Here is an 11417-nt window from a genome sequence, read left to right on the forward strand (position 1 = left end):
TGTTTTTATAGTCCCTGCTTATATGTAATACTATATATTGTGTGAGCCGTGGTCCTTTCAAAAGTAGGAGACCGTCAGTTAATTGTTGTTTCTAGTTAGTGGAATACTTTGTGAAGGGAGCAGAGGAAGGGAAAGGCATCTGGCAGTACAGCAGCATGTGCCGTCTCCCTTACCTTGGGGTATGTCACAGTTTCCGCTGCAAATGTAGGGGGTTTTTTGTGAGGCTTTCAAATTGGATATAAAAATTCACTACAGGTTGAAATTTATCAGGCAAATGCTCTATTCCTTCCACGGCATTTATCGTCTGTCTTGTTTATATTGCCCTTGGGAGTAAAGGCACTGGTTTCGGCCAGTGACAGGATTTTTTTTTTCAATTGCTCTGATTTGTTTTTAAATGAGAAGAAAGTGAGTTCCCTCCTCCCCAGAATGGATTGCTAACTACAGGCTGTTGACAACAGCAATATAGTTAGCAAATATACGACTCTAACGTGGCTCTTTGCAGGTAATTAGCCTGTGGAATAGGCAGACCTCTGTGGTATTTCTCAGCTGAACTATTTGAAAGACCAAAGTATGAGCAGCCAGTCAAGCTGCCACGTTTGAGAACACTTGAGAATGATGGTGCTGCAGGCTGAAGCAGTGTATACATGTTGTCAGTGTCCCATCTATAAGGTGCCATTTTGCACTGCCACGATGATCTCCTTTCCCTCTCATTCCTCCAGGGCTTAACAGCCTGGATGGGAGCCTTGACACAAATAAGTTCACCTCCTGGAAGGAAGGATCCATAATGCAGCAGTGGAAAATAAGAGCACCTGTTGCATGAGCTGTGTCAGAGCCTTATTATTCCTCTGGCGTGTTCCAAAGTTGTCTGATGAGATGCTTTTATTTTAACTGCTCCTTGGCAGCATCTAGCTCATCCTCCATGGTGTAGCTCCCATAGAGTGAGAAGTAACGCAGGGCAGCGCATAGGTGTGTGGTGAGCAGGGAACGTTGTGCAGAGGGATGGGGAGCAAAGGTTGTGGGTGTAGCTTTCATACCAGCAGGGATTACCCTGGTGTAGCCCTCCCTCATCTCTCTGGCAGGTACCAGAGTGAGTCCTACCCATCTTCCCAATGTCTCTCTCACCTTGCCCTCAGCTTAATGGAGTTGCTGGGTATTTGAGTCAAGCGAATGAGGGGGGCAGAGGGCAGGGCTAAATCAAGATGTTTCCTCGGTGCCCTTCGGAGTGAACATAGAAGTGCAGAGAAGTGTTCCTCCTTTGGTGGTAACCAAGGGGGGGCATTGAGCCCCCTTTCCAGAGGTGATGGGACTGCATTTGGGGTCTGACTGTGAGCCAGCAGGGGAGTGAAGGGCTGGTTGCCTTAACAGATGTCCTGTGGTTCTCCTCCGCTCTGCCTGCCCCGTACCTTAGAGGGGATCACTGTCAGCCCTCCTGTGAGCAGAGGGGGAACAGGACAGGTCCCACCAGCCCTCCTGGTACCTCTGCACCCAGCCATGGTGTGTGTGGGGTATCAAATGCAGCACCACAAATGGTGAAACTCAAGGGAGAATGCTAGTTCACCATTAGCTGGAGTTGGTTACTCTGCCCTTTGGTGCTTGAGGATTACCCTACTAAATGGGTATGCGGGATAGCCAGGATTGTCAGTCCCAGGTGCCTGAATACTTGAATTGGTGGGAAATATGAGAGGCAAATGCTGCTGAAATCATTTGTGGCTTGCATGTATGGGAGAGCACACCTACACTTTATTTATGTGGTAATAGCTCCATGTATTTGGTATATGAAAGCTCACTTTATTCAAATACATTTTTTTCTATTCTAGCGCCAAAACACCAATAACATATGGTAAAGCCTTAATTTGTGTATGGCTCAAACTATACAAACCAAACTTTGTAGGACGGAAGACGAATTATAGTTGGTTGGTCTGTGTCAATATGTGTCCTCATTGCCCACTTGCATATTTCCTGCAGAAGGATGCAGAAAGGTGGGTCTGGCTTTGGCTGCTGAGACTGCTGAGGATGGGCAGGCCCAGCCCCGAGCTCCTTCAGAAACCTGCGTCTCAGTAGGGCACAGGTTGGGTGTGTGGTTTCGTGGTGCTTTGAGGGCGGTGGGGTGTGCTGCCAGGCAGTGGCAGGACCAGCCTGGTGGGGACCGGGGCTTGCAGGACCCGGTGTGGTGCTCTGGTCAGGTATGTGCCAGCGGGGACGCTCGGCAGGTCTGCCGTCCTCCTGAAGGGCAGTGAGGAGTCCCCATTGGGGATGCTCTCGCCACAGCCCTTGTTAATGGGCTTCTGTAGAGCGAAAATCAAACATGTTGCTTCTGGCAGGAGGATCAGTGAGTTTTGGCAAAAGACTGACATCTGAATCCGCCCATAATTTTGTCCCCAAGCTGTCTCATTAAGTTAAGATTTCTAATTTTGTTTTGTGTTTGGTAATGTGTTTATATTGAAGGGAAGCCCTGTTTTACCAGGAGGTACTGAGCAGGGCATCCCACAAATGGCGCATCTGAGACCCTTCCCATAGTGTGCATGGTATATAATTTGAATTCTGTGTCGATAGCGAGGTTGAAGCCACAGTATGGACAAGCAAGCAGAGCGCAGGCATAGCTGCGCATGGTGCGGTGCTGCGGTCCCACAGGAAAGCACGTAACTGCCCTGGGAGAAGTCTGGTCCACAGCCATCCGCAGGAGATAAAAAAAAAGAAGCTAGAGTTCTCACCACCCCTTTCGTGGTATTTCTGTACAACTAACATACCATTTCCTGTACAGTTACACACATCATTGCGTAGTGCCATGAACTTAACTCTTATCAGCACCCCGGTGGGAAAGCCTGGGTTATTTACAATAGGGGTCGCTTCAGTGTTGCACGCTTCTTTTCAATTAAAACAAACGGCAAATTAAATATTAAATAGATAAGTAGGGAAAGTGAAATTAATTGATTTTCGGGCACTGAGGTGTGGTAGACAGAGGAAACTTAAGGCAATTTCACTGAATTGTATTACCTTTGTTTGTATATATTGGGTACATGAAACTTGTTTTAAAAACTGGGTAACTCTAAATAATTTATGTGCAGTGAAGCAGCAATCTTAAAAACAAACAAACAACCCCAAATCCATATTTCAGGTTCGTTTTTATTAAAGGAGAAATATAGTGTAGCTATCACTGTTGATACCAATGTTGCAAATTTACTCTAATTTAAATTGTCTCCATGTTGACTTATGGTTTTGTACTGTGTACTCTGTGTACATAGGATAAAAAAGGAGTCCAGGAACTACAAAACACCTCTTTGGAAAACTTCAAACTGTCTCTTGACCCCAGATCTTCAAACATTTCCTCTTTTGAGGCTTGGGGACTTGGATCCTTTTCACTCTGACTGCTTACTGACCTTGATAATAGGTGTTTAGTGTAATACATGCTTAGCAGCCCTGGTATTGCCTCCCGGGTGAAACCGAAAATTGCTTTACAGGACGCAGGAGGCAGTTTTGCTGGGACTCTGCTGTACCCGGCAGCCAGCTATTGCCAAGCTGCAGGCTGTGGGCAGGATCATGAAATATTTTTAAGTGTGTGTGTGTATACATGTATATATATACATATATATATATAGGGGTGATCACATGCTCAAGAAGCAGGTGCACTGGAAGTACGTAAAGGTACACTTGCACATAGGGAAGGTGAGGGGGTAAAACCCCACCCCAAACCCATATACCTCGGTTGAGGGCTGCACCTCACCTTTCTCATCTTCCTCCTCTCGCATGCTGGGGCCCTCCCAGAGGCAGTGTAGGACCGTGAGCTCAACAGCATGTATTTATAGATCCCAGAAACATACAGGATTCAGTGTGGAAAACAATTTTTGACTATGCTTTAAAAAAAAACCCAGCCAAGCCCACAGGCATTTCTTCAAGGTGTCTGATGGTGATAGATGAGCTCTTCTTCCCCTCATCTAGATATTTCCTCAGCCTCCAGCCCTGTTGCCTTTGAAAGCAGCAATGGGTGGATTTTATTATGTTTTATACTTTCATCTTCGGCAGTGATCGGTCTCTCTCTCCCCATGGGTCTGTACAGCATGCTAATCCCTCAAGTCTCTTACGCAGCATAATTTTCATCTTAATTTTTCTGTTTCTCAACATTAAATGGGTTTGCCAGGGGAACAGGGGGTCATTTCCTGTCCCTGCCAGATCATTAATTCTCTATGAAAACACCGCGATCTCACGCTCTCACAGAAACATCGGGAAGAGCCAGTGTCATGTGCAAAATACTCGGCTCTGCTGCAGCAGCTGGAGGAGCAAAGATGCTGGTGTATGCTGCAGAGACCACAGGGGTTTAAAATGGTCATTTTAAAAAGAGCGAGGGAGAGATTATATAAAAGCAGTTGAAAACGGCTTTTTAATTCCTTAAGAGAAACAATGATGTCTGTTTTTTTTCAGCTTGAATCTGCTGAGTGGTCTCCTCATTGTCTTTATTTTTAGAAATGATTGCTGCTTTTTTTTTTTTTTTTTTCCCCCCTTCAAAACAAGACTGGCCTGATTTTTTTGATACCAGTATTTGTCACTTTCTGAATAAGGAATTTGGTGCTTGAGCACCTCTCCCTACCTATAATCTGTCTCAACTGAGGCTGAAAACTAAAGAAACAAACAAACAAAAAAACCTCAACCTGCTATATGTGAACATTTTCTGTAGAATATTTCATGAGATGAGAAAAATCCGGAATTATTCTCCTTAAGCCAGCAGCAGGAGGGGAAAAGAAATGATTCATCTGTTTACTTTTAAAAATCCTTTTTAGAAACTCAAATGCGCCTGATAAATTATTAGCATTTTACCCAACCAGCCACTGCTATTAACTCCTGGCATTTCTGTAGTCTTGCGCTTGCTGTAGCATCTCGCTGCCAAATCCAAGGATTTACAAGTCTCAGGAGAGACTTGGGAGATTTCCCGCTTCCCTGCCTTGGCCATGTTTTAGCCTTTGTTTGTGCGTTTTCGGTTTGGTGGGGTTTTTTCCCTTTTCCCTGTCCCCTTTGCAGGTTTGTGGGCCCTACAAACACCTATGAGAGCAAACCCTTTCTGTCAGTGCCAGAGCCAGCAGAGCTCTTTGCGTTGTCAGACGCAGTCACATCCCCAAGGCTGGGACTCCTCACCCATCCAGTTTTGGAGTGGCCCTGCCCTCCAGGTCATCCCAACTCCAACGTGCCTGCGAGATGCAGGGAAGCGCCTCGCTCCCACCAGCCCAGCTGGCCAGCCAGTGGCAATGGGACATGTTTTGCTCATAGGGAGCAGGATTCAGCTGTGTGCAGGTGAAAAATGTAAATTTGGGGTGCGCCGGTGCTTTCCCATGGTAACGGAGTTGAAACTGGACAAGTTTCCATGGTGATTATTACTACAGCAGGATGCGCACGTCGGGAGAGGCATGGGCAGTGCCAGGCAGAGCGGCCAGCCCCCAGCCAAAGTCTGCCAGTGGCAGCTCGTGGGGCAGAAATTATTTGTCCTTCTAAATAAATGCATGCACAGCGCCATTAATTTTCTGCCTTTTTTTTTAAGGGGGAGGGGCATGTTAATCTTTTTAGGAATAGGCTGCAAATTTCACCATGAGCATGAATGGAAACGACCTCTGACCTTTTTTAATTGCTATTTGCTTGGTTAATATAAAGGGTTGGGCTGTCAAAATAAATTTGACGTTGCTTTGGTTTTTTTGTTATTCTTTGGGTCTTTAATAAATCAGGTGCCTGGGTCACATTACTGTCTCTGTCTAGCTCTGTGGCAGGGAGAGTGCCAGGGTTGGGGTTGGTTTTGCTTTGCCGTTGCCTGGCCGCGCTCCTTTCTCACCCTTCACACGGCAGTGCAGGAGGGGCTGTACGCACCGTGTGGCACTTGCCTGCTTGCCTTTAGTAAATCCCACTGGAATGAAAAAGGGACAAGTGCTGTAGGGGAATCACGTACCCTTCACCCACGGCAGAACATTTCTTAGCTGCAATGTTTTTAGAAATGTTTGTTTGGGGGCTTTTTTTGAGTTAAAACAGTGTGCTGTCCCTCGGCTTTGCCGTGCACTGTCATTACATGAAGCTTTGTTTAAAAATGTGAAATGGACAGCCCAAGTCCTTGTTTCAGGCTGTGTACTGGGAGGTTTTTTTGGCTGCAGGCGGTCCTCAAGGCCTTTTTAAATTATCTGTGTTTACGGCTAAATATAAGTTCCTCAGAACTCTTCGTACAACACTCACGGATGTATGTATATCCAGCATCTCTGTATATATAGTACACTGTATTATGGAGCCGTTAGCCTGAAGCGTGGAAACATTCAATGGCTTTTCTTTGGCGATGGGGTCTTCAAAGGCAGTTGCAAATATTATTTCAAGGAGGAGATTTATGCAGTGCCTAAAATATGTTTCTGGCTTGCAGGCCAAATTATGTTGGAGCCGATGCTCCTGGCAGCCCGGAGCCGCCGTGGGTCCCGCTGACGGCAATGTAGAGGTGCGCCAGCAGAGCCCGAGAAGCCCTGCGACATGGAGGAGCTGTACAAGGACACGCCAAATCTGCCCATGGATGTCACCAGCTCGCCCTCAGCGATGGCCAACAACAAGCTGGAGAATGGGGTGGCCCAGCTGATCACGGCGGAGGCCTGGAATATCAACTCGGCCGACCTGATGAAGAAGGCCCTGTCCCCGCTGGTGACAGTCCCCGCACCGTCCATCCTGACGCCGCCGGCTGAGTCGCAGAGCGGGGTGGCTCTGAAGGTGGCAGCCACCGTGCTGCAGCCCATCTGCCTGGGGGACAGCCCCGTCGTCCTGCCCATCCACTTGCAGGTCGCCGGCAGCGCCGCCCCGCAGATGCCAGCCACCAATGCTGCCACCCCCTACGTCATGACCACCCAGGGCCCTGTCCCGCTGCCCGTCCTCCTGGAGCAGCACGTCTTCCAGCACCTGAACTCGCCCCTGGTGCTGCCCCCGGGGGCCACCTGCCCCGCCAGCCCCCTGCACACCGGCCTCTTCCCTGGTGCCACCACCCCTGTCGGGCAGCCACAGCTCCTGGACCCCAAGCCCTCTGGCCAAGCACAGGAGCCCGTCCTGCCCCCCGTCTTTCAGACGCCGGGGTTCGCCGCCGTCCTTCAGGACCTGTTTCCCTCGCAGGGCACCCTGGGCTCTGCCCCCTGCCAGCCCACCCCCGACTACGCCGCCCTCCCACCCCAGGCCTTCAGCTCGCCCCTCTCCCCACTGGTGCCCCCCGCCACGCTGCTGGTGCCCTACCCTGTCATCGTGCCCCTGCCCGTCCCCGTCCCCATCCCAATCCCCGTCCCCATCCCCGTGCCCCACGGCGCCGAGACCAAGGTGGCCCCCGACCCACCCAAGCCACCGCTCTTCACCCCCCATTCCTGCAAGGGCACCCAGACCCCCCTGGAGAAGGAGGAAACAAAGCCCTTCGACCTCCTCCACCCACGGGAGTTTCCCCAGCTGAGCCGCCACACTGTCATCAAGATGGGTGGTGAGAACGAGGCGCTGGACCTCTCCATGAAAGGGCCGCCCGTGCCCCGGGCCGGTGAGGCTGCCCCGCTGCCGCCGCCCGAGGACGGGGCCCTGGACCTGTCCCTCGCCTCCTGCCGCAAGCCAGCGGGTCCCCACGGGGAGGCAGCCGGCCCCGGCCCCACCGCTGCTGCTGAGGCCGGCGCTCACCCCGTGCCGGACAAGCTCCCTGGCCCGGCCGCCCCCTTCGCCCCCTGCAAGCCCCAGGAGGCGTCGGGCAAGGTGGAGGGCAGGGGGGTGGGCAGCGGGCCGGGCGAGCTGCTGCGGCAGCCACAGAAGTGGCTGGTGGAGCAGGCGGGCAGGGCGGGTTGCGAGCCCAAGGCCGGCAACAACATCGAGATCGTCAGCACCTCGCAGACAGCCAAAGTCATCGTCTCCGTCAAGGACGCCGTGCCCACCATCTTCTGCGGCAAGATCAAGGGCCTGTCGGGGGTCTCCACCAAAAACTTTTCCTTCAAAAGGGACCTGCCCCAGGACTCGGTGCTGCAGTGCTACGACGTGAAGAGCCCGCCCGAACCCCGGGACAGCGCCGAGGCCCTCAGGAAACCCGTCAAAAACAGGAGCGTAAAGCTAAAGAAAATGAACTCACCGGAGATACATATTCTTCCAATCAAGAAGCAACGGCTCGCTGCCTTTTTTCCAAGAAAGTAAATTATGGGTTTTTAGAATTTTAAGATTATTATGAGAAGAAGAGGAAAAAAATAATAAAAAAGATGCACTTGGTTTTAAACTCATTTAAAACTTTAAACTATCTTTGTAAGTTATTTTTGGGGGAAGGGGGAGAGGATTGGATGTAGAGTCCCTATAAGCTGGGTTGGATTTTTTTTTTTTTCCTTTTCATTTTTTTGTTATCAAATTTTGACTTTTCATGGGAAACTGAATAAAAAAGCAACCTATTTTTCAAGCAGATTGCACATTTTGCAGCTTTAATGGAGTAACGGATGAGTCAGAGGGGTAAGAGCTATTTTCACTGCCATAAAGTGCTTTGATGATGTAATTCTTCATAACGGTCAGAGTGGAAATTTCAAAATAAATGTTTGTACGTGCTAATTGGTTGCGGCAATTTTTTTGTCATTTCTGAATCGCTTTCAGTGTACAGAGAAGGTTTGGCATAAAGTCTGTAAACTGTAAAGCGCTGCACCTGGCTTCTGATGAGCCTAAAATGTTAAGAAAAAATAGCAGGCTAAGAAAAATTATATTGTCCCGCAGCACCGTCAGAGAGCACATCACAACAGCCACTAAGGATGTGCCCAGAGAAGTGAGAGAGCGAGCGAGCAGTACAGCCCAGTGCGCACCTAACACCGGCTTCATTGTGAGAGACCCCTAGGAAACCATCTTAAAATATTAAGTGACGTTATCAGTCGTTTAAAAGAGAAAAGCCTAAAAGTCAGGGGAATTCGGTTGCCGGGGAGCAGGAGGTGAAGGAAAAGTTGCATAATTTTTCCCAGCCTGACTACAGGTATATGGAAAAGTTGTTTATTGTTAGTTTTCTAAGTTTCTTTGATGGCTGAAATCAATTCACATGGAAGAGCAGAACTGTGTAACTTTATCACTCTGCAGTGTACAAGCCGCCCACGTCAATGGAGAAATGTGAATGTACAATTAAAATAAAAGTTCTGGTAGGTTATGGTTTTGCACTTGTGTATGGAAATGAGCTGGAGATGCATTGTTGTCGGTTGGCTTTTAAGTTCACATGGCTCGCTTGTAAAAACCCATCCCGACAGAAGGACGAACATGAGAGAACAATTTTCCATGGGTGCTGCCTTTTTCATGGCTATACCTGTTACATAGAAAAACCTCTTTTGTTATTATTTCAGATGACGTGTTCCCAGCACCGCACCAGTACTGTCTAATAAACCCCCCCCCATTTGTAAACCCATCAACTGGATGCCATCACATGCAAACTGTGCCTTCCTTTACCTAGCTGCAGCCAAGCTACTTCCAAGACTCCCCTTGGACAGTTTTGGGAAGGTTTTTGCAGTTGTTTGCACAATGAGAAGTTGCCCAAAGAAGCAGCTTCAGGGTTAGGTGTCTGATCCCATCTTTAGGCACTGGTGTCATTCCAAAATCTTTTGATGCCAACAGACACAAATTCACTATTCGAAAAATACACCTGCATTAGGAGGTTAGGAAAGGCATGCTGTTTCTCCTTTCTTGGGCTGAAGGATTGCTGCCCTCTTGCTTAATATGAAAATGGGGGACTTTCTCTTAAGCATAGCATCAAATTCTGTCAAACTCTTGCTTTTTAAGTATTTTAAAAGCCTTTTATTTTTCCCAAAGCTGGCAGAACTGACAGTGTTCAGAAGAGCGTAAACTGTTGATGGATTTATTAATGTTTAGTCATCTGACTGTATTTTTTAATTTTTTTTTTTCTTAATTGAAATTATTCTGCTACTTTGTTTTGCTCCTTCCAAGAAACTGTGCTGATGGAATGTGTCATCTTCTGGTTATTGCAGTGCAGAGGCTCGGGATTTCAATATCCCTTGGGACAGCCATCCCAGTTGTTGCTGCCCCACTCTGTTTCAGCTGAGCCCATTCTGGAGTGTCAAAAATCTTCTGAAAATGTAGTTTTCCCCAGGGTTATACCAGATTATTAAAGAAGAAGGAGGTCACAGCATTAGCTGCTGTCATTTTTATTTCGCAGTTGACAGAAGCAAGTTCAAAAGAAGTTTCTGGGATATTTTTTAAAAAAACTTTGTTTTTATAAAGTATGTGCTTCTCACACTGGTGGTTACATCTGTTGCACCCACTGCCCCAACTCCCCACCATCCTTGTGTGAGCATTGTCCCCCGCAGCACCCTCAGCAGGCGGAGGGAGGGGGTCCAACTGAAGGGTACCCCACCTGCAGCAGGCAGAGCAGCATCTGTCAGCGACACCGGCTGCAGCTGCTGAGGTTTTCCCTCCTCTCCTTCGCAGGCCTTTACTGGGAGCTGTTAGTACTCCCAGGTTAACTTCAGTGCCCAGGCTACCTCCCAGCCTGCTCTGCACACTGTGGTCTGGTTTAACTGAATTTAGACCACAAGCCCCAGAAACCCTGGCAACAAATTAGGCTAAATCAGCTTTATGCCATTATAAACCCCTAGACACGCTTTCAAAACACCCAGTGCCTATGGGCGACTAATTCAGTTTAAAGCCAACTGGTACCGGTTGTAAAGGCAGACCAGACCAGCAGCCATACAGATACATCTTCCCCCAGGCCATTACAAGAGTAACTGCAAACCTCCCCTCTCTGAAAAAGGGCTGAGGAAAACCAGAGCAGACTCCCAACTGTCCAATATCCCCCTTTGCCCTGCCCAGGACCAGCCACCCTTACTTTACAGCCGTCTGTAGAAGGACCCAGCTCCCCAGCACTGCTGGTCACCATGGATGTCCTCCACAAGGTGGCACAGACTGGAACCACCCCAGTAGAAATGGATGGACGGAGCAGACTGGGCTCACCTGCCCCTCCCTCACCTGGCTTTTCCATTGCTAGAACTGTAACGGCAGGGGGGATATTCTGAACGGCATTTCTGGGAAGCCTTAGGGCAGCTCCCACTCCCTCCCCTCTACCCTTTCATGCAACTCTAGCCTTCAAGGCTGTGCCCCAGGGAGAGGAGACATGCACCAGCACCTCTCCTGATGCTTATCTCCGTTGGGCAGATGACACTAAGTAGGGACCCTTTGCCTCCCACCATCCCTCGAGTGTGAAGCACAAGACCTACATCCCATCAGCATGTGGGAGAAGCGGCCACAGAACAAGGTACTTAATTACACCAAGACTGGGCACTTCCACCTCCTCCTCCTCCTCCTCCTCCTCTCCTCTAGCAGCAGTTACAGATTTCGTATATTGGGCCATTAATTTTCTACAGGGCTACATTTTAACTGCTTCTGAAACTTCTGTATGAGAAGGATGCGGAGCGGCACTTCTGATATATGGAGCT

General features: G+C 48.9%; 1 protein-coding gene across 1 annotated transcript; it reads left to right on the forward strand.

Moving 5' to 3' along the window:
• Positions 1-6473: 6473 nt before the first annotated feature.
• Positions 6474-8521, forward strand: RAI2 (retinoic acid induced 2). The gene has a single exon (XM_086464663.1). The coding sequence runs from the start codon at positions 6484-6486 to the stop codon at positions 8146-8148; it is 1665 nt and encodes a 554-aa protein (XP_086320789.1). The 5' UTR covers positions 6474-6483; the 3' UTR covers positions 8149-8521.
• Positions 8522-11417: the final 2896 nt, after the last annotated feature.

Source organism: Leptosomus discolor, chromosome 1, assembly GCF_034619465.1.
Source record: "Leptosomus discolor isolate bLepDis1 chromosome 1, bLepDis1.hap2, whole genome shotgun sequence".
Taxonomy (NCBI): Eukaryota; Metazoa; Chordata; class Aves; order Leptosomiformes; family Leptosomidae; genus Leptosomus; species Leptosomus discolor.